The 23895-nt window shown below is 40.8% G+C and overlaps 2 protein-coding genes across 2 annotated transcripts in view; both read right to left on the reverse strand.

Annotated features, from left to right (window-relative positions):
- The window catches only part of ACTR2 (actin related protein 2), a 46149-nt gene extending 23437 nt beyond the window's left edge, over positions 1 to 22712 (reverse strand). The window contains exons 1-3 of the mRNA XM_054475953.2: positions 20240 to 22712; positions 7898 to 8008; positions 1118 to 1333 (exon numbers count right to left, since the gene is read on the reverse strand). Of these exons, the coding sequence (XP_054331928.1) occupies positions 1118 to 1333; positions 7898 to 8008; positions 20240 to 20287 (375 nt within the window). The 5' untranslated portion in view covers positions 20288 to 22712. The remainder of the gene's footprint in view (positions 1 to 1117; positions 1334 to 7897; positions 8009 to 20239) is intronic.
- On the reverse strand, positions 12989 to 13894 carry LOC129030553 (large ribosomal subunit protein uL13-like). The gene has a single exon (XM_054475954.2). It carries the CDS (start codon positions 13630 to 13632, stop codon positions 13021 to 13023), a length of 612 nt encoding a protein of 203 aa, XP_054331929.1. The 5' UTR covers positions 13633 to 13894; the 3' UTR covers positions 12989 to 13020.
- Positions 22713 to 23895: the final 1183 nt, after the last annotated feature.

Genomic DNA, 23895 nt, shown 5'->3' on the forward strand with positions numbered 1-23895 from the left:
CATTAACCTGATTTATTTTGCCTTTAGCATCTACAGCTGACCCTTGAATAACAAGTTTGAACCACACAGGTCCACTTATACACGATTTTTGTCAATAAATCTTTCCTGCCTCCCCTTCCACCTCTTCTGTCTGTGCCACCCGAGACAGCAAGACCAACCCCTCCTCTTCTTCGTCAGCGTGAAGACAATGAGGATGAAGATCTTTACGATGACCCACATCCATTTAAGGTATAGTAAATGTATTTTCTCTTATGATTTTTTTTTTTTTTTTTTGAGATGGAGTCTCGCTCTGTTGCCCAGGCTGGAGTGCAGTGGCGCGATCTCCACTCACTGCAAGCTCCACCTCACAGGTTCACGCCATTCTCCTGCCTCAGCCTCCTGAGTAGCTGGGACTACAGGCTCCCGCCACCATGCCCGGCTAATTTTTTGTATTTTTAGTAGAGACGGGGTTTCACTGTGTTAGCCAGGATGGTCTCGATCTCCTGACCTCGTGATCCGCCCGCCTCCGCCTCCCAAAGTGCTGAGATTACAGGCATGAGCCATCGCGCCCGGCCATGATTTTCTTAACAGCATTTCCTCTAGCTTACTTTATTGTAAGAATATAGTATATAATACATATTATGTTATTGGTAAGGCTTCTGGTCAACAGTAGGCTATTAGAAGTTAAGTATTTTGGGGGGTAGTTAAGTTTGCACGTGAGTAGGGAGGGTTGGTGCCCCTAACCCCTGCATTGCTCTTGGGTCAACTGGATTGCTCACCTTCTAACAAACCATTTAATTAACTCTGTAACTGCTTATTGTATTACCCTTTTCAATCTCCTTCTGCTGGCTCCTCCATAAAAACTTAATTAACTTAATTAACTCACTAAATTAAAAACCTAATTTTTTTGGTCTGTTTTTCCCTGTTAGAATATATACACTCCATGGCAGTAGGATTTTTTGTTTACTGATCTATCCTACTTCCCTACTTAGAATGACTAGCATATAGTAGATACTTAATAAGATCTGAAGGAAAACAATTATTTTTATTCTCTTTATCCATAGCAACAGTAAGAAAATTTTTGATTTAACATAATATCACAGAAATACACATATGCATATCCTGCATAAAAACTCACCTCTACAATCTTCTCTCTGTTTTTGGTTGGGTTCATAGGAGGTTCTGTGAGTAAGATTTTACAATTTCTGGTATCTATATTAAGTTTCTCTGGTCCAAATGTGTAGTCCCACAGGTGTTTCATGTCATCCCAATTTCGTACTATGCCATTTTCCATAGGGTAGTTAACTTCTAACATTGATCGTAATTCACTTGCCTCATCACCAACCATAAGATCCTAGAAAATTATGTCAAAGCTGTAGATCAAAGTCTTGCATAATATTTAAGAAAACTTGGGAATAATTAATTTTAATCTTTCTGACACTTGCAAAATAAATTTTTATTCCACAAGTTAGAAAATCTTTTCTATCAAGAACAATGTCTTAGAAAGTTTAATCATGGATAATAAATTTTTACATACAATGTGGTTTAAATCAATAAATTGACCTTACCTTTAACACAAATGTTTCCAAAAGAAGAGCATTAGCACAAATAAACCCCACATTTTCATATTTTGGAGGGTTTTGTATGAGGTTTCATCTGTTTCTTTTGCTCAATTGTTCAAAAAATAAGGCCTGTGATATGTGAAATAGCACATCAGGGGGGAAAAAAACTTGTAGAAAAATGCTCAATGCATGCAGCACATTTCTTTGCACTAAATATCAAAATGATAAATGTAAGTATTATAAAGCATAATGAAAGAAGCAAAAAATAAAATGATTCTTTATTACTCTATAATAATGCATACATACACCAACTAACTTATAAATAGCACAAACTTCTATCTACATATGCCTGAATAAGAATTTAAACTGTTTCTACATACGCCTCACCAAGGTGAATGAGGATTTGTAGAGTTATAAAAAATTAAGATATAGGCAAATAACCCATCCTTTAACACTGTCTCCTGAGCAACATTTTCAATCTTAAAGTATATTGGAAAACTACACCATCACACATGAAGCATAATACTCACAAGTCTTGTCTCCAATGAGAGCATACTTAAGATGACCCACATTTGATAGTCACATTTTGTATATATAATAAGTAAGGATGTCCTAGCATTTAGACTTATTTTTAGAAAACAGCTAGTCAAGATGTTAAATAATATTAATTTCTACATATGTTGATAAATTCAATTAAAAAAACTAGTATCAGAAGTAGATATTTGCTACAATACGTTAAGTTTTAATTATGGAGAGACAAAAAAAAAGAAGCAACAAAATTAACACGAAATTATTTTTTTGAGACTGAGTCTTGCTCTACTGCCCAGGCGAGAGTGCAGTGGCGTGATCTCAGCTCACTACAACCTCCGCCTCCCAGGTTCAAGCGATTCTCCTGCCTCAGCCTCCTGAGTAGCCGGGATTACAGGCACCTGCCACCAGGCCCGGCTAATTTTTGTATTTTTAGCAGAGATGGGGTTTCACCATGTTGGCCAAGCTGGTCTCAAACTCCTGACCTCAAGTGATTCACCCATCTCGGCCTCCCAAAGTGTTGGGATTACAAGCAGGAGCCACCGCACCTGGCCAACATGAGATGTTTTAAAACGAAGGCTTAAAAATATATGAGTTTTAAATTAAAAAAGAAAAAGAAAATATCAGAGATGAAACCAAGATGAGGACTCTAACAAAAAAACAAACAGCTTTCTAGAAAATCCACTAAAAGCAACATCAAAAAGTATAACAAAGTTAAAAACAGATGCTAGAAATGTTCAGTAAAAATTTCTGTTGCAATTTCTTACGAAGCTCATCTACCATAACTAACTTATTACTCAAATTTCTGAAATATTAAATGTTTAGACTCCTTTTTTTTTGAGATGGGGTCTCACTCTGTCACCCAAGCTGGAGTGCAGTGGTGCCATTATGGCTTACCACAACCTCAACCTCCCCAGGCTCAGGTGATCCTCCCACCTCAGCCTCCCGAGTAGCTGGGACTACAGGCTACATGCCCAGCTAATTCTTGTATTTTTAGTAGAGACAGGGTTTCATCATGTTGCCCAGGCTGGTCTTGAACTCCTGGGCTCAAGGGATCTGCCCACCTCAGCCTCCCAAAGTGCTAGGATTATAGGCATGAGTCACCACACCCAACCGTTTAGATTCTTCTATGAGGAATACGCAAAACTAAAAATCTGTATTTGTGAATTCTAGTTAATAACATGCACACATTGAACTACTCAGGGAGAAGTATACTGGTATCTGCAACTTACTTTGAAATCCATCAAAAAACAAGATGCACTGATGAATGAATAGATGAACAGATATGTAATAAATCAGTATGATATATATTAATGTCAGAATCTAGGTGATGGATATACAAGTTTCACTGTAAAATCACTTCAATGTTGCTACATTTTCTTAATACTGCTTAATAAAATGTTAGGGGGGAAATCTATACCTGTAATTATATATACTATTTTTGTTACTAACTTTCCTCTACGTCTTTTTTTGTGTTGTACAAGATAACAGATTAGATAATTAGATAATATAATCAGTATTATTTCAACCAATTTGAAATAAGTCTGATCTGATTTCAACAGAAATTTACTTTTTATTTAATGTACGAATAGGGGCTTACATTTACATGACCCAATGCCAACTCTAAATAAATGCCTCATGTATCTACTTCTAGGACCACACATACTACAAAGGATTAACTGAAAGAAATGTTTGGAATTGAGTATCCTTACCTTCCTCAGAACAAACAGGACATTTAAAATGGAGTATTCACTTATTTAAGAAGCACAAAGTCTGACTATTCAAGCTATCCAATTAAAAAATTTTCATATCTAAAATTTTAATCAAAAAATCCTACTAAGTGTTATATAACTTGCTTTCATCACTCAGAACCAAGTTATAAGTGATCAGATCAGACCTTAGGTTTTAACCACCTGCCCCACCACTGAACATCACCTATCTGAAACAATGAAAAAAATCACAGTAACTGACATGCTGTTTCAAAGGTATTTATAATTCATGAAAAGTGGGTAGTAGGGATTATATTTGCCAAGAATCATTTTGAACAATGTCACCTCAAATTAGAATACAGAGTAAACTCAAGTTCAAAAGCACAATTAAATTCCTAGAAGAAAATTCCACTGAAAACATTTGTTTGTTTGTTCAATTAACTAATAGAGGCAGGGTTTTGCTCTGTCACCCAGGCTGGAGTGCAGTGGCCCTGTCATTACCCACTGCAGCCTCAAGCTTCTGGGCTCAAGCAATACTCCTGCCTTAACCTCCCAAGTAGCTTGGGAGGCACATATCACTATGCCTGGTTACTTTTTAAAAAACTTTCTGTAGAGACAAGGTCTTGCCATGTTGCCCAGACTGGTCTTGAACTCCTGGGCTCAAGCTATCCTCCCACCTCGTCCTGCCAAAGTGCTGGAATTACAGGCATGAACCACCTCACTCGGTCAAAAACTTCTGTTAAAATGAGCCTACACTGTTCTCTACAAGCACACTCTTTCCTTTTCTTTTTTTTTGAGATGGAGTCTCACTTTTGCCCAGGCTGGAGTGCAGTAGCATGTTCTTGGCTCACTGCAACCTCTGCCTCCCGGGTTCAAGCGATTCTCCTGCCTCAGTCTCCTGAGTAGCTGGAATTACAGGCACACACCACCACACCTGGCTAATTTTTGTATTTTTAGTAGAGATGGGGCTTCACCATGTTCATCAGGCTGGTTTTGAACTCGTGACCTCGTGACCTTGTGATCCACCCACCTGGGCCTCCCAAAGTGCTGAGATTACAGGCACAAGCCACCGTGCCCAGCAAGCACACCCTTTTCTTAATCTCATTAGAATATTAACACAAATGTATGATCTTTTATTTAGGATAAATTTCGTCTTTTAAATGTTTTTGTTTATTCAAAAGAAAACTTCACAAAGTTACTATTACTAGTTAAAATATATGTTAGAAGTGCCTGATTTTTGTCAGAGATTCTTACAAACAATATTAAAAACAAACTTGAAAAGTATCTACTACAGAAGCACTTAGACTATCACAGAAAAATACAATGAAAGAGTTAAATGTCTGAGATAAGCCCAGCAAGCTTATAGTTGTAAAGAAAAACGCACTGCACAATGTTATTTATTTGGGGGGGAAATCTGTTGTTTATAGAAAAGCTTTACCTTTTTCTTATTTATCCTCAGATAACGTTGTGAAATCTGCCCATCAGTAAGGATGATATGGAAAGAATTCTCTTTTTCTATCTATGGTTTATTTACATATTAAAATTTTACTCAGTTTATTAAGTACACATATGATACCATACTAGATGCAAATATATATACAGGCTATGACAGTCAATGTTCAATTTAATACTGGTCAATAAAGTGAATTTATTCAAATGTAACAACTTCACTTGAATTTTCTGGATCACACATATCCTATATAAAGCCATTTGGTTTCTAATATTATGCACAACACATTCCATTTTAATTATAACATTCATCTACAAGAAAAACAAGGAAAACAATTCAAAACTATGTTAGTAATTAGTTCTTGTTTGGTCCATTGTACGCAATCAGGAAAGTATAGGACTTAATTAGTTGCTATCAAATTGAAGCAATGAAAAAGGTTAAAAATCAAAGTACTTAAAATAAAAATATGGAATAACCCCCCCTCCCCAATACTAAAGGGACACAAAACAACAACTACTGTCCCATCAAGCAAAAGTGGAAAACAAACAGAGCATGTGTGTAACCTCACTTACCATCTTTTTGTTATTCTACTTCAACGGGTCAAGAAAGGTGAAGAGAGAGAAGGTAGAAGTAAGAGTCAGAAAAGGCCTAAATAAAATCCTCACTGAAATGTTTAAACATACAAGCAATAGAGACAATTAGGTTGAGGTCAGATGCAGTACTACTATATTTAATGGAGTTAATAATTAGGGCCAAATTAACATGGACAGTTATTCCTGAATGCAAATTAACTCATTAAACGATTTAAATTTCCATTTTTTAGTCTATCACATTTTAGCTAACAAGACACAAAAAGTATAAGTCAAAATACTAAGCACAGGAATTCCAAAAAGTAAGCTTCTTTAATTCATTACTGAATTTAAGAACTTTAATTAAGAAAAATAAATGACAACAGCAAAGGTCTAGCTGAGTAGGCAGAGAGTTAGATAGCTCAGGGTTGTTTTTCCAAGCTCTAGTGTTCAAGTTAAATTTATTTGACACAGGTATCTTTTGCTGTTTTCTACTCGAAGAACAATTTAACTTGATAAGCTTACAAGATTGCACAAAGTGAGCAGAACTGAGCCAACAGAATACAGAATGACAAACCATACAAGCAAATGCTGCTAGGGAATTCCTTGGCAAAAATGTTTTATTAGCATATTGACAAATTTGATTTCTATCACTTGGCCTTAAAAATGAAGAAAGTGGGCATGAAGAGATGTGTAGTTATTTGTGCCTATGTTGGAAAATAAATTTATGGCTATACATGATATTTCTTCATACCTCAAAAATTTTACTGTCCAGTATATAAAAAAGCCATTCTTTAAAAACCTGACACTGAATAAAAAGTATAGCCTTCAACTTCATTAAACAGTTTATCCTTATCACTATTATTAGCTAATTTCCAGTCAAAGTTCATTTAAGATAGAATTCATTCAGAATGAAAGGAGTTCACAATAAGCAAGTAAGGAATCCCACAAATATTCCAAAAGCTCCTTAAAAAGGAAAAACTTACATTGAGTGTCCCATTTTTTTTGTTAACAGGAGAGGCCAGAAAAACTTGTTACTTTAACTCTTAAAAAAAAAAACTAACACAGAACCCAAGTTTCTGCTTGTATTTTTATTCGTTGTGTAACTCAACTCTCTATCCCAAAAGCAGAAGGCTACATAGCAAATCTCTACCACCTATTACCACCTTCCTACATAAAACAAATGTCCCAAAGAGATACGCCCTAATGCATATTTCAAATGACTCATAACCTTACACTGAAGGCTTGCTAAAGACTATCCAGATAGGACCAACAATGCTAGCGTGTTCACAAATAATTCACTAAAAAAGACCCTAAATTCTACAGCATTCTGTATAACTTGATCCCTCAGTCACCTGAAGAACTTAAAGCCAACTGGTGACTACTGTCCTCTCACTGTTCTCTTTCTTCTCAAATATTGTTAACTCCTACTTGACTTCTGATCCCTTTAATATGGGAGAAAAATCTATCGTCTTTTCATGTAGTCTTTCATCTTAAATACAGTGAGTAGGCAATGAAAACTTTCCTTCCTCTTTATGGTAAGATACATAATGCAAGGCCAAATAAAGGCTTGAATGGCTTCCTTCTGCACATTATGGAAATAAGTTATATTAATGAAAAGAGGAATCAATGAGATTTACACCCTGTGTTTTCCTAAATGGCTATATAAAAAAGTAGAGGGATCAGGCCATAAAAACATGAAAAGAAAAAGTCTAAGGTGCCAAAGAGACACTCACATACAATGACAAATATATGGAATTGAGAGACATAAAAATACCAGGCCGATTTCTTTTAAAAATTATATTATGTAATAGGACTTAAGTCACTAACACAGCGTTTCACATTAATGTAATAAACTTAAGTATTTTACTCCAAAGAGTAATGGCATCAAGCCATACATAAACAAAATCAGATGAAATTAACTTCAATTTTTGTGCCCCTGTTCAGGTGTTGATATAAATTAAAAATATGAGAACTTCTGTCCTCCCCTTTGCTTTTCATGGCAACATATTTTAAAACTACTTAAAAGAACTGTTAAACTACTTTTATAAGAACACCTCACATGTCTTGATTATCATTTATCAATAAATAAAATATTACCTTGATTTCAATGTTTCCCACTTTGGTGGTTGATCTGATAATAGGTCTTCCAACCAAAGCTGGGAAGATGTGTTCTGGAAAGTTAGAGCCTGCATATCCACACTTCACAAACTGGAATGAAACAGTAAAATAAAAGTGGGTTAGCATCAGGATATTTACTATATTTTAAGACAGCATCTGAAAAATACCACTTTGCATTTATATAACATTTTAAACTTCTGGTGCTTTCAGTCCACCTGAAGTAGCCACTCAAGCTACCGCAACACCTCCTTTTTACTTCTTTCATGGCATTGTCTACTTCCACGGTTCATGTTTATTTACTGCTAAATTAGTGCCTACGTTCCCTCACTAGAGCAAAAGCCTCACAAGAGCAGGGAGCTAAGCTGAGCAGTTCGTGCTGGAATCCGATACCTAACAGAGCTCCTGGCACACAGTGCTCACTCCAGAAGTATCTGTGGCATGGACAAATTCTCTGAACAAATGCTAAGGTTTTTTTTGTTTTTGTTTTGAGACGGAGTTTCACTCTTTTTGCCCAGGCAGAAGTGCAATGGCATGATCTCAGCTCACTGCAACCTCCGCCTCCTGGGTTCAAGTGATTCTCCTGCCTCAGCCTCCTGAGTAGCTGGGATTACAGGCATGCGCCACTAAGCCCAGCTAATTTTGTATTTTTAGTAGAGATGGGATTTCTCCATGTTGGTCAGGCTGGTCTCAAATTCCTGACCTCAGGTGATCCGCCTGCCTCAGCGTCCCAAAGTGCTGGGATTACAGGTGTGAGCCACCGTGCCCGGCCAAATGCTAAGTATTTTTAGAAAGAGAAATGTGAGAAAATGAACAGAACTAAAGCTTCAATTCTAAAGCAGACTTTCATTTATTTTGGGCAAATTGCTTAGACAATGTCATTTTCCAAAATGGGAAAACCAAGTGTCATTTAAACTAGTATCACCATATTATGAAAAGAAACATTTATTAGGCATTTTTGGCTTTTATTTGTTTGAGACGGAGTTTCACTCTTGTCGCCTAGGCTGGAGTGCAGTGGCGTGATCTCAGCTCACTGCAACCTCTGCCTCCCGGGTCCAAGCAATTCTCCTGCCTTAGCCTCCCAAGTAGCTGGGATTACAGGCACCTGCCACCACGCCCAGCTAATTTTCGCATTTTTAGTAGAGACAGGGTTTCACCATGTTGGCCATGCTGGTCTCGAACTCCTGACCTCAGGTGATTGGCCCGCCTCAGCCTCCCAAAGTGCTGGGATTACAGGCGTGAGCCACCGCGCCTGGCCCTATTTACATTTTTATATTTAGATAAATTTATTTAGTAATACCAGGTAACATAATTTCATTCTCTGTGTACTGCTCCAAGGAGAACATATCATTGTGATAAAACTTCCATTTTATACATAAGAAACTGATATTCTACAGGATTTAACTACAGTAAAACTTGAGAGAATCAAGAGCTTTTAATACTTTTTTAATTTAAAAAATATTTAAAATTTAGAGTTGGGGTCTTATATGTTGCCTAGGCTGGAATGCAGTGGCACTACTGCAGCTCACCGTGGCCTCTAACTGCTGGGCTCAAGTGATGCTCCCACCTCAGCCTCACAAGTAGCTGGGACTACAGGTATGTGCCACCAGGCCTGAATAAGTTTTTATTTTCATTATTATTTTTTGAGACAGAGTCTCACTCTGTCACCCAGGCTGGAGTGCAGTGGCTCCATCTCAGATCATTGCAACCTTGGCCCCCACCGCCCCCTCCACGGGTTCAAGTGATTCTCGTGCCTCAGCCTTCTGAGTAGCTGAGACTACAGGTGTACCTCACCACGCCCAGGTAATTCTTTTTATTTTTAGTAGAGACGGGGTTTCACCATGTTGTCCTCAAACTCCTGATCTCAAGTGGTCCACCTGCCTTGGCCTCCCAAAGTGCTGGGATTACAGGAGTGAGCCACCATGCCCAGCGTAAGTTTTAAAATTTTTTGTAGAGATGGGGTCTCACTATGTTGCACGGGCTGGTCTGGAACTCCTGGCCTCCAGTGATCCTCCTGTCTCAGCCTCCTGAGTTGCTGGGATTACAGGCATGAGCCACTGTGCCTGGCAGTTACAAATTCTTGTATAGTCTGTTTACGCTGGGCCCAGTGACTCACACCTGTAATTCCGGCACTTTGGGAGGCTTAGGCAGGTAGATCACTTGAGCCCAGAAGCTCGAGACCAGTATGGGCAACATGGCAAGATTCCCCCCCAAAAAAAACTACAAAAAACTTAAAAATTGGCCAAGCATTGTGGCATGTGCTATAGTCCCAGCTACTCCGGAGACTGAGGTGGGAGGATCACATGAGCCTGGAAGGTCAAGGCTGCCGTGATCATGTGAGACCCTGTCTCAAAAAACATATAAAAAATAAATAATAGTCTATTTAGTAAGGGCAGACATTGCAAGGAAAGGGCAAAAATTTCAGGGTGGGAGGAGGAAGCTATATAAGAAAGGAAATGTAATCATAGTCTGCACCCTCTTTAACAAGCATTTATTTAATGTTAGCTACACTGTGTTTACTGATGAATTCCAACTGCCTAGAACAGCATCTGGCACACAATAGGTACACAGTAAATGATCAATAAATATTAAAAGTTTTGCTGTTGACTTAACAGTATGATACCATGATTATTTTAAAATATATTTAATATTCAGAAAAAGTCTGTTTTTCTATGGCTCCAGGCACCACACATTCTTAGAATTAAGAATGAAAAATAGTACCTGAATGTGATACATGACAGTAATAAAACAAAGGTAGACAAAAAATAGCAATGTACCTCTTGATAGAAAGCTACTATGTACGTCACTTGAATCACGTGAGGCCAGAAGTTTGAGATCAGCCTGACCAACATGATGGAAACCCATCTCTACTAAAACTAACAAAAATTAGCCAGGTATGGTGGTGCATGCCTGTAATCCCAGTTGCTTGGGAGGCCGAGGTATGAGAATCACTTGAACCTGGGAGGCGGAGGTTGCAGTGAGCTGAGATCACGCCACTGCACTCCAGCCTGGGCAACAGAATGAGACCCTGTCTCGAAAAACAAACAAACAAACAAACAAACAAAAAACCAACAACAAAAGAAAGCTACTATCTACAAGAAACTCTTTTGTTTAATGCGGTAAAACTTAGCAAGATCTTATGTAGCTCTCCAAAACAAAAATTTGATATTTTCAAAGATCTCTACAGCAGCCCTGTTGGAGATGACGTTGATGAACCACATTTAATTATAAATAGCCTAGGACATTCTGCCATCCAGAATTTCACTTGTCTTTTTTTTTTTTGAGATGGAGTCTCGCTCTGTCACCCAGGCTGGAGTGCAGTGACATCATCGCAGCTCACTGCAACCTCTGCCTCCTAGGTTCCAGCAATTCTGCCTCAGCCTCCCAAGTAGCTGGGACTACAGGCGCCTGCCACCATGCCCAGCTAATTTTTGCATTTTTAGTAGAGAGGGGGTTTCATCATGTTGGCCAGGCTGGTCTCTAACTCCTGACCTCATGTAATCCACCAGCCTGGGGCTTACAGGCATGAGCCACCGCACCTGGCCCCACTTAGTCTTTTCAAAACAGAGTTTTTTCAAGTATGTTAGAGTCATGACAATCAGATTAAAGCTTTTATGAAAAATTTGTCTGAAATGAGGAAAGTTCACACTCCCAATGCCACCTCAATTCCTATCCTTTCACCTCGTTTACATTTTATTAATAGAAACTACATAAAACATACTATTTAGATGTCTTCTTACAAGCCCACAAAACCTAGTCTTAGTTTATATTGAGCCACCAAGGTAAGGGCATTTTTCAGGTACAGCTATCCATTTCTAAAAGTATTATACAATTCTTTTGGATTATTTTATTCTATTTTATTTTATTGAGACTGAGTTTCACTCAGTCGTCCAGGCTGGAGTGCAGTGGCGTGATCTCGGCTCATTGCAACCTCTGCCTCCCGGGTTCAAGCGATTCTCCTGTCTCAGCCTCCTGAGTAGCTGGGATTACAGGCGCTTGCCACTGCACCTGGCTAATTTTTGTATTTTTAGTAGAGAAGGGGTTTCACCAAGTTGGTCAGGATGGTCTCAATCTCCTGACCTCGTGATCCGCTCGCCTCAGCCTCCCAAAGTGCTGGGATTACAGGCGTGAGCCATGGCACCCAGGCTGGATTACTTTTTAAGGCAGAAGTTAGCATGATATGATAGCATATGCAATAGATAACCCACTTGCTTACAGCTACTTCCCCTTGGCAGTGGTTGATAGTGATGAACTGGAATACACTTCCCACCCTTAAAATGAACAGAATTCAGGAGTACTAGTTCATTTTTTCTCAATGTCTTCTTAAATAATGTGACCTAAGACTTGGAGGAAAAATTACTTCAGAGGAAAATAATAACATCTGGTATTTTTTAGTGTTTTCAAACTAAAACATACACACACACACACACACACACACACCTCTCACACACTCTTCTCTCCCAAATCACAAACTCTCTTTTAAGTCAAACTCCAGTTTACTTGATACAAACTTAAATGATATGGAAGAGAATCTGTTCTCATCATTATCCCAATTGTTCCCACATTTCTGTATAACATCTGTCATGATCACCAGCCTAATGTCAGTCATAATTTACACAAATATCTCAAATATGGGAAATACTATTTTGATATTAAATTATTATGCCTACCTCCAAGTAATAAACATAGTCAAAAGTATCCATTTATCAGGATGAAAATGCTCACTTATATGGGTAAAAATTATCTCAAAAAAATAATTGAATGAACGAAAAGAGAATCTACCAGTTTGTAAGGTTCGTTTTTGGCATGCTGAATGTAAATAAATAAGTTTACTAAGTGAGAAATCGTAAGAGAAGCTGGAGGTGGCAGGAGGAGCCTGGGATGGAGCCTAGGTCTAATCCTAGTGCAGGGAAGAGGCTGCTAAGGTTGACACGTCTCCCATCTCCTTCAGAGCTACACACTGGACACACAACATGGCAAAGTGGCAAATAATCACATCACTCAAAGTCTTCCGATTATAATCGTTCAGATGGGTAGTTTGTATCTTAACATTCTTGTGAGTATATATATATATTTTTTTGAGGAATTAACAGTCTTTATTGGGCTCAGACCAGGAGTCCGTGGGTCTTGAGGACCTCTGTGTATTTGTCAATTTTCTTCTCCACGTTCTTCTCGGCCTGTTTCCGTAGCCTCATGAGCTGTTTCTTCTTCCGGTAGTGGATCTTGGCTTTCTCTTTCCTCTTCTCCTCCAGGGTGGCTGTCACTGCCTGGTACTTCCAGCCAACCTCATGAGCCAGGCGCCCCAGATAGGCAAACTTTCTGGTAGGCTTAAGACGCACAACCTTGAGGGCAGCAGGAACCGCCATCCGCTTTTTCTTGTGGTAGGGCGGTGGGATGCCGTCAAACACCCTGAGCCGGTCCAGAGCGGCCTGGCCTCGCTTGGTCTTGTGGGGCAGCATACCTCGCACGGTCCGCCAGAAGATGCGGCTGGGGGTCCGGAAGTGGTAGGGACCTCGGGAAGGGTTGGTGTTCATCCGCTTGCGGAGGAAAGCCAGGTACTTCAGCTTGTTTCTGTAGAAATTGCCAGAAATGTTGATGCCTTCGCAGCGTACAATCACCACCTTCCGGCCCAGCAGTACCTGTTTAGCCACGATGGTCGCCAGGCGGCCCAGGAGATGGCCTCGACCATCAAGCACCAGGACCTGCACCTCCGCCATCTTCGGCAGCCGCTTGGGAAAATCTTGTGAGTATATTTTAAGCAACAAACATTTCCCAAGTTAGAAGACAAAAACTGAAATCCCTGAAACTATAAAAACAACTGTAAACCTACTATTACTGTTTAACAAAAAAAAAGGCTTTTTATTCAAATTAAAGATTGTCAATCACTTATTAATAAAACTATTCTGCTTGAGCAGTAGTTTATTGGATGCAGATGTTACCATAGAATTCAGCACCAGCCTTCATACAGGGTATATATTAATCCATCAAGATAGCAAAAATTGCACTATTTCACATTACTTCAAATGTGAAAACATTAACAGTTACAATAACAAGAACTAAAATAATTGGCTGGGAACGGTGGCTCACACCTGTAATCTCGGCACTGTAGCAAGCCAAAGTGGGTGGACTGCTTGGGCCTAGAAGTTCGAGACCAGCCTGAAGCTACAGAGCAAAACCCTGTTTCTACAAAAAATACAAAAATTAGCCAGGCATGGTGACACACACCTGTAGCCCCAGAAACTCGGGAGGCTGAGGTGGGAGGATCACCTGAGCCCAGGGAGGTCGAGGCTACATTGAGCCTTGAGCCACGATTGTACCACTGCACTCCAGCCTAGGCAACAGAGTGAGACCCTGTCAGAAAAAAAAAAAAAAAAAAAAAAAAGGCTGAGTGTGGGGGCTCACACCTGTAATCCCAGCACTTTAGGAGGCCAAGGCAGGAGGATCATTTGAGGTCAGGAGTTCGAAACCAGCCTGGCCAATATGGTGAAACCCCATCTCTACTACAACTACAAAATTGGCTGGGCATGGTGGTACACGCCTGTAATCCCAGCTCCTCAGGAGGCTGGGGCAGAAGAATCACTTGAACCTGGGAGGCGGAGGTAGCAGTGAGCCGAGATTACACTCGGCTGAATACACTCCAGCCTGGGTGACAGAGTGAGACTCTGTCTCAAAAACAATAATAAAATAAAATAATTTTTTAAAAAAATTATACTGGCTACTCTGGGCACACTGCCTATGAGGTAGTCCTGCTCTGCAAGAAGCAGTAAAAATAAAAATTATAATTTTAAAACTATATTATTTTTTGTAGAGACAGGGGTCTCGCTGTTGCTCAGGCTGGTCTTGAACTCCCAGCCTCAAGCAATCCTCCCACCTTTACCTCCCAAAGTGCTGGGATTATAGGCATCAGCCACTGTGCCTGGCCCCAATTTTTCAATAATATAAAACTGACAATCTGATTACTTCTGCAGATAATAATAATAATCAGTATTAAAAAAAAATCTAGGCCGGGCACAGTGCTCACGTCTATAATCCCAGAACTTTGGGAGGCTGAGGCGGGCAGATCACCTGACGTCAGGAGTTGGAGACCAGCCTGACCAACATGGAGAAACCCCATCTCTACCAAAAATACAAAATTAGCCAGGCATGGTGGTGCGCACCTGTGATCCCAGCTACTGGGGAGGCTGAGGCAGGAGAATTGCTTGAACCCAGGAGATGGAGGCTGCAGTAAGCCAAGATCATGCCACTGCACTCCAGCCTAGGCAACAGAGCAAGACTCCGTCTAAAAAAAAAAAAAAAATCTAAACCATGATGTGATAAAATACAAAGAAAATATTCTTTTCTAAACTATCATTTGGTATCATTGGTATCATCTTAATCCTTGAAATTCCTCCCCCATGTCAATCATTTTAAGACGTGGTGACTTCGTTCTTTCATTGTGTGCAGTAAGGCTGTGTTTAAGAAATAGATTTTACCATATATAGTTTCCTCTTCATAGCAGTGTGGTTTAAACTAGTTCCCTTACTTCCCACTGAGTCATCAAATGGTAAGAATATGAACAGTATAATGTTCTTTCAAGCAAAAATGAAAAATTCTATCTACATCTGCTCTAAAAGTACATTTTTTTCTCTTCAAAAAAATAATAACCTGGGATTTATAAAGCCCCATTTGGGCTTATTTAATATTTATTTTCCCCTTACTAATTTTATCTCATGGTACTGATGTTATTTAGTAAGTTAACTGCACAGTGACTGTTCTGATCTTAGGCCACCAAAATATTTATTCTACTTATCCCAAAGCATTTTGCAAGATGAAACCAAATTTGGTTTTGGTTTGTTTCTGTTTCAAACACTCCTAAATTCAACATATAAAGTAGCATAAGCCTGATAAAGCAGGCCACAATCAACTACAAATGTCAATTACATAAATGCAAATGCAATTATTCTAGCACTATAAGCTTCTCTGTACGACTGGACCTTATTACGCACTGTGCCAGCAACACAGCAAGCACTGGGGAAACCTTCATTTTGTTGGTAATCTAACTCAATGCTGATGAAATCACCCTAGTCTGGTAACAAGAAACATAACACCAGGGGCCTGGGCCTAGCTCGTGAAGAGGACCTAAACCTAGAGTTTCACAGACCTCCAGATTTTCACCTATCTGGGCCACTTTAAGTGGCTTGATTTCAGAAGGAGGTTTGAATGGTTAAAATCCACATAAATTATTGGATCAAATGAGTTTTCCTCCTCTGGGCAACCCTACTGAGACACTTGTCAAGCTGGGAGATAGAAAATCGAGCGGGACCAACACTGGGCATGTGATCGTTAAGAACAAACTTGTTTCCAGGCAAGCTTGTCCAACCCACTGCCCACGGGCTGCATGAGGCCCAACACAAATTCATAAACTTTCTTAAAACATTATGAAATTTTTTTGGCGATTTTTTTAGTTCATCAGCTATTGTTAGTGTATTTTATGTGTGGCCCAAGACAATTCTTCTACCAGTGTGGCCCAGGGAAGCCAAAAGACTGGACACTCCTGTCCTAGAATATTTAATTTGGGTCTGCCAGAGAGGTTAAAAGAATCATCAACTTTTTAAAAAGCCTATAATTTTATTTTTATTTTTATTTTTACTAGATATGGGGTCTTGTCATACTAACCCAGGCTGGTCTCAAACTCTTGGCCTCAAGAAATCCTCTCACCTCGGCCTCCCAAAATGCTGGAAATACAGGCATGAGGAACCACACCCAGCCAGCCTACAATTTTAAAACCTAAGGCATGTAAGGAGCAAATGAAAACACCTTAGGATAACAACTATTTCCATAAATTTTCAAAATTACATCTGAATATCTTCTTTAATTATAAAGGAATCATTATAACTTCAGGTATCTAAATAAAATCAAGATGATTATTCATGTCTACAAATGGTAAGAAACAGAATACACAATCTAAGCCGGTTCCTAGTCCTCTACATACTCAGAACTATTACAGCATTCCTGTTATATGATTCATGTATTTTATCAGCACTGTTTCTTCATTTGAAACCAATCATGTCCATAGAAAATCTGCATAAAATTTTAAAATAACTAGAAGCATAAGAACAAATAAATTTTATTTGAATTAATTACACTCACTTTTTTCATTTATGACAGAAATTGATCATTTGTCTTAAGGAAAAGAATCTTAAAAATATGGATTAGACACAAGACTAACCCATAACATATTATAATCAGCTTTTTTTTTTTTTTTTGTGACACAGTCTCACTCTGTCACCCAGGCTGGAGTGCAGTGGCGTGATCTCGGCTCACTGCAACCTCCGCCTCCCAGGCTCAAGCAGTTCTCCTGCCTCAGCCTCCCAAGTAGCTGGGATTACAGGCTTCAGCCACCATGCCCGGCTAATTTTTGTATTTTTAGTAGACATGGGGTTTCACCATGATGGCCATGCTGATCTCAAACTCCTGACCTCAAGTGAACCTCCTACGTCGGCCTCCCAAAGTGCTGGGATTACAGGCATGAGCCACAATGCCCGGCCTAAAATCAGCTAATATTAGCTAACTAATGGAATAGTAACATAACATTAGCTTCTGACAGCAGGGTGCAGTGGCTCAAGCCTGTAATCCTTGCACTTTAGGAGGCCGAGGTGGGCAGATCTCTTAAGCCCAGGAGTTCAAGACCAGCCTGGGTAACAGGGAGACCCAGTCTCTACAAAAATAAAAAAATTAGCTGGGTGTGGTGGCACAAGCCTGTAGTCCCAGTTACTCGGGAGGCTGAAGCAGGAGAACCTCTTGAGCCCAGGAGGCAGAGGTTGCAGAGAGCCAAGATCACGCCATTGCTCTCCAGCCTGGGCAACAGAGCTAGATCCTGTGTCCAAAAAAAAAAAAAATCAGCTTACGGTTAACATTCCCATTCTAATTTAATATTTAAAAACTCATATATACTACAAATACAGGGCTCATTACCTTGAACCCCTAAAAGAGAAGAATTCATTAAAATATAACTGGCTTGACTTTCTAAAAAGAGTATCTGACACAATCACAAAACAAAAAATTTTAAATTCAATTTTTAAAGTTTTGAATTTATTTAGAGGCCAATTTGAAACTATAGTGGAAATCAGGCTAATACTTTTTTAAAAAGCACATTTAACTGAATTTTAACCACACTTGTAACATGCGTTTATGGTTAATTTAGTTTAAATATAGTTTAATAATATTTGCTTTGTTCAAATAAAGAACATTTTTCCAATAATTCAGAAAGGTCATGAAGTCCTCTCCACCTTCCCTCACTCCTTTATCCTCTGTCTCATAGGTAACCATTATGAACATTTCTTATGTATCCCTCCAAAACTTTCATATGCAGATACGAGTTTGTGGACATACATCTTTAATAAGGCACACACACTTAAACTGAATCATTCTAAAACCTTTTTCAACTTAAAATCTTAGACATGTTTCCATAGCAGTGGATCTGCCTTTTTAAAAGTATTACATTCTTAAAAACCGTCCCATTAATATGTTTTGGTTTTCTTTCTTTTTTTTTTTTTTTTGAAACGGAGTCTTGCTCTGTTGCCCAGGCTGGAGTGGTGCGACCTTGGCTCACTGCAACCTCCGCCTACCGGGTTCAAGCGATTCTCCTGCCTCAGCCTCCCGAGTAGCTGGGATTACAGACGCCCACCACCATGCCCGGCTAATTTTTGTATTTTTAGTAGAGAGACGGGGTTTCACCATGTTGGCCAGCCTGGTCTCGAACTCCTGACCTCAGGTGATCCGCCCGCCTCGACCTCCCAAAGTGCTGGGATTACAGGCCTGAGGCACCGCGCCTGGCCTCATTGCATGTTAACACTCTCTTTACTCTAGTCCATTTTTAACACAGTTCAGATGAAGCTACCACAATTATTGCTTGTAAAATTTTGTAACAAATCTAATCAAGGGCAGTATTATGGCAGTAAATACCAACTCTTTTCCCCCTCAACAATTCAGATTCCAAAGTGTTTTGTTCAAGTAAAAGGTACTTTAATTCATATATTTATGGGAGGGAGGGGAGAAAAGTCACAAAAATGTTGCAACATCAAAATGGTTAGAAATCACTATAGAAGTCATCCAGAATAAATAATATTTCCATCTTCTAATTTGCTGACTTTGCTACCCAAAATACATTTTTTTTTTTAATCTGGCAAGAGGGAGGTCTGAATGAAACAACCTTTTTTTTTTTTTAATTGAGACGGAGTTTCACTCTTGTCGCCCAGGCTGGAGTGCAGTGGCGCAATCTCGGCTCACTGCAACCTCCGCTTCCTGGCTTCAAGCGATTCTCCTGCCTCAGCCTCCCAAGTAGCTGGGATTACAGGCATGCGCCACCACGGCCGGCTAATTTTTGTATTTTTAGTAGAGACCGGGGTTTCACCACGTGGGCTAGGCTGGTCTCGAACTCCTAAGTTCAGGTGATCCGCCCGCCTGTGCCTCCCAAAGTGCTAGGATTACAGAAACAATTTTCAAATAGTTTCTAAATCAGTGCTTTAGTCAGATTTTACAATTTTTGAATCTTAAAGGCTAACATTACCTGTATTCTGAAACGAAGGGGAAAAAAGGGGCTGGGGGTGGGATAACCAACACTAACTAACTTCCCCTAAGGCCAGTGGAATTAACACTTGAGTCTTGCGGGGTCCTAGGTCACCCAAAACCACTCAATGGAACATGTTGGTCTCTGCGGGCCTGCTCCTGGGCCAAATCACCAGTGTGTAGAACAAAAAGTGAACGATGCGCTGCCGATCTGGACCCCTTTCCTCGAAAAAACTAATAAAAAGCCCAACAAACATAGCGAAAGGGCTGAGGTCCACACTCCATGACAGCACTTCCCTTTTTTTTTTTTTAAGTAAACCCGCTTCCTGCTTCTCGTTTGGTGCATCTTCAACTGTACAGGAAGAAGGCCTCTAGGTCTTTCTCCTTTTTACAAACCGGCGGCCCTGGAGAAAAGAGCCCTTCTCGGAACACATAAACCGAGCCTTTTACCCCTCCGTCCGCTTTAGCCCAGTTGCCCCCGCATAAGCGCGGGGCAGGTCCCTGCCGGGCGGCCAGTAGGCTCCGTGTCCAGTGCCGGTCTCGCCCGCAGCCCCGACCCGGAAGGTTGAGGGGGTGGCAGGCTAAATGGGTAGCAGGCTCAGGGGAGACCAGGGAACGGCAGGCTCGCTCCCACGCCCGCGGAGGTGGGAGGCACAGCCCCGCGCCCCTTCGCCCCAAGGGCCCGGAGGTGCAGCCCAGGGGGCCGAGGGCCGGTGCGCCCGCTGCTCGTCCCCGCCCGCGTCTGGGGCCGCCAAGGCCTCCTCGCCCAGCGCTTACCCCGGTGCCGTTGTCGCACACCACCACCTTCCTGCCCTGGCTGTCCATCGTCCGCCCAGGGAAGAGCCGCTGCAGCCGCACAACCTACAGCCACCGCCGCCCGGCCGTTTTCTCTTCTTCCTCCTGCGTCTTCCCGGCCCCTCCTTCGGCCCAACTTTTTTCCCCCGACCGGAAGCCGCCGCCGGGCTCCGCCCGTCATTTAGCTGAATGCCTGCACGAAAAGGGTGAGACGGGCGGGCAGCGCGACTGGCAGCGGTGAGCTCCAATAAAAGATGGAGGAGCGTCGAGGCCCCTCCCGCAGCTCCGCTTCCGGCTCGGCCGTCACGGTCGCTGCCTACCCGGGTTCTTCGGGGCTTCTAGTTCGCGGCGCTTTGCCGGGCGTTAATGGCGGCCAACATCGCGGGTGCTTCGGCTTTCTCCCTAAAGTGTCACAGGAGCTAAGGGCGCCGCTTAACGAACTGCAGAAGACGCAGGCAGGTGAAAGACACCGGTTCTGCTGCGGCAGTGGAATGTGGCGGAGAAGCTGGCGGGTAGGGCGGGGAGCAAGCCTGGAGGTCCTGGCGGACCCCACCATTCGACAGGGCTTGGTGTGTCATTGCTTCTAGGCCTTTTCAGCGGACAGAACTGGGATGGATACACACATGCTTATTTGAAATCATACTCCAATGTCAGCCCACCCCTTCTTTGCCCAAGTTGCTCTATGGTTAAGTGAGCGAGAGCAGGTGACTGCATTTCCAGCCTCGTGGCTCACCGCCTCCTTCTTCCAGTAGCCCCATGTTGCTTCACACCTCTTCAGTACATGTACTTCTGTGAACCCAGAGCCTTGGCTTTGAAATCAGACAACCCCAGTTTCAAACGTGGCGCTGCCACTCACGAGTTTTGTGATTTTGGCATACCCCTGTCTGCATGGGGATAATAACTTCTATCTCCATAGGTGTGGTGAGGATAAAAGTCTATGCATAGAGGAAATGTTCATTCAGTGGTAGCTATTTCTAATTCTGTTCTTCTGGACCTATGATTCTATCTACGATGCCTCTTTTCTTTCCTTTTTAATCAATTGGCAAACTTGTGCTCTGAGACCTAGCTTGTCACATCTCTGATGACATTTGATATCCTCAGGATGTTCCTTACTTCCTTTCTCCCTATTACTTTACTATGAATATATGAATAACATTGTGCTTATTACATGCAACAAATATTTATTAGATGAATGACATTAAAATTCACCTTTAAAATGCCATCCTTTATGAGAGGTGAGAACCAGAACTTTTCCTTTGACATGGCTGTACATGTTCAACAACTAGGATAAAACAGGCATCATGAACCCTCAATCCAGTATTCTTTTTAGAATATAGCTGCCTGTCAGTTTTCACTGTTCTTTTATTAGACCAGTGATTTTCAAACCTTTTTAAAGGCATACAGTGCTTTATTCAAATTTAATCTTATATGGAACCCTCAACACATAAATATTAAGATAAAAATAAAGCTGCCATTGTTGCAATTGGAAGTTTGAGAGGTTAGAATAGGTAGGAAGTCTCGGAGGAACATTTCTTCCTTTTACCTGCTTTAACAGTCAGAGAAGTACCTCAGCCAGCAGAAAAATTTATCTGTTCATAAATTCCTTGAGTATAGAGTCCGTATCTTATTTTTGTGGCCTCCAATGCTAGAGCTGTGCAGTTTTCTTGAAAGTGCATTTTATTGGTCTCAGCAAATTGAACTCAAGCATTTCTGTGTTCTTTTACTTTTCCTCTTTGTGGAATTAAGGGGATTGCCAATTTGTATTTTTAAAGAAAGAACATGATTCCGGGCGCGGTGGCTCACGCCTGTAATCCCAGCACTTGGGGAGGCCAAGGAGGGCAGATCACCTGAGATCAGGAGTTCAAGACAAGCCTGGCCAACATGGCAAAAACCTGTCTCTACTAAAAATACAAAAATTAGCTGGGCGTGTTGGCACGCGCCTGTAATCCCAGCCACTCAGGAAGCTGAGGCAGGAGAATCTCTTGAACCCGGGAGGCAGAGGTTGCAGTGACAGAGATCGCGCCACTGCACTCCAGCCTGGTGACAGAGCAAGACTCCTCAAAAAAAAAAAAAAAAACTTGGCAAGTTTGGCCCTAAAATTTATATGAAATGAAAAGGAACCAGAATAAAGGGATTTTGAAACAGGAAAAAGATGGAGAACTTCCACTACCTGAATTCAAAACTTATTATAAAGCTACAGTAATGAAGACTGTAATACTGGCATAGAGGCAGATCTATCGATCAATGGAATCAAATAGATAGTCCACAAATAAACCTTTACATTATGGTCAATTGATTTTCAACAATGGTGCTAAAACAATCCATGGGGAAAGGGTAATCTTTTCAATTAATGATGTGGGAGGGAAAAAAAAGAACTTTGATTCTTACCTCACATCACACATAAAAATTGATTTAAGTGGATCATAGACCTAAATATAAAAGCTAAAACTATAAATTTCAGAAAAAAAAACAGGAGGAAAATCTTTTGATATTAAGTTAAGCAAAGTTTGCTTAGATATGACACTAAAATCATGATCTATAAAAGAAAAAATTGATAATTGACATAATAGAAATTTAAAGCTTTTAGTTCATGTATTGAAACAAAAAATCTAGACTGGGACAATGGCTCACATCTGTAATCCCAGCACTTTGGGAGGCCAAGGTGGGTGGATCGCTTGAGCTCAGGAGTTCAAGACCAGCCTAGGCCAGATGGTGAAACCCCATCTCTACAAAAAATACAAAAATTAGCCGTGCCTATAGTCCCAGCTACTTGAGAGGCAGAGGTGGGAAGATGGTTTGAGCCCAGGAGGCAGAGTTTGCAGTGAGCTGAGATTGCGCTACTGCGCTACAGCCTGGGTGACAGAGCCAGACCCTATCTCAAAAAAAAAAAAAAAAAAAAAAGAAGAAGAAAAGAAAACAAAACCAAAAAATCTTGGTCTGTCTTAGGCAAAAAGCAATTTAAAAAAAAAAGTAGAAAATAAAGCAAAAGGGCCGGGCGCAGTGGCTCACGCCTGTAATCCCAGCACTTTGGGAGACTGAGGCGAGTGGATCACCTGAGGTCAGGAGTTTGAGACCAGCCTCGCCAACATGGTGAAAGCCCATCTCTACTAAAAATACAAAAATTAGCTGGGCGTGGTGGCGGGCGCCTACAATCCCAGTTAGCTACTTGGGAGGCTGAGGTAGGAGAATTGCTTAAATCCAGGAGGCAAAGGTTGCAGTGAGCTGAAATCATGCCACTGCACTCCAGCCTGGGCAACAGAGTGTAACTCCATCTCAAGAAAAAAAAAAAAAAAAGAGAAAAGCCATGAACTAGAAGAAAACATTTGAATAGATATTTTACCAAAGAAGATTTATGAATGGCAAATAAGCACATAAAAAGATATTCATCATCATTAATCATTAGAGAAATGCACATTGAAAGCATAATAAGATGACACTTAATACCCACTAGAATGGCTATAATCAGAAAAATAGAAAACAAGTTTTGGCGGGGCTAGGCGGCTCATTCCTGTAATCCCAACACTTTGGGAAGCCAAGGCAAGTGGCTCACCTCAGGTCAGGAGTTTGAGACCAGCCTGACCAACATGGTGAAACCCTGTCTCTACTAAAAATACAAAAATTAGCCGGGTGTGGTGGCA

The sequence above is a fragment of the Pongo pygmaeus genome, chromosome 12 (genome assembly GCF_028885625.2).
Source record: "Pongo pygmaeus isolate AG05252 chromosome 12, NHGRI_mPonPyg2-v2.0_pri, whole genome shotgun sequence".
Taxonomy (NCBI): domain Eukaryota; kingdom Metazoa; phylum Chordata; class Mammalia; order Primates; family Hominidae; genus Pongo; species Pongo pygmaeus.

Coding starts and splice junctions, on each gene's coding strand:
- LOC129030553 (XM_054475954.2), bottom strand. CDS start 13,632: ATGGCGGAGGTGCAGGTCCTGGTGCTTGATGGTCGAGGCCATCTCCTG.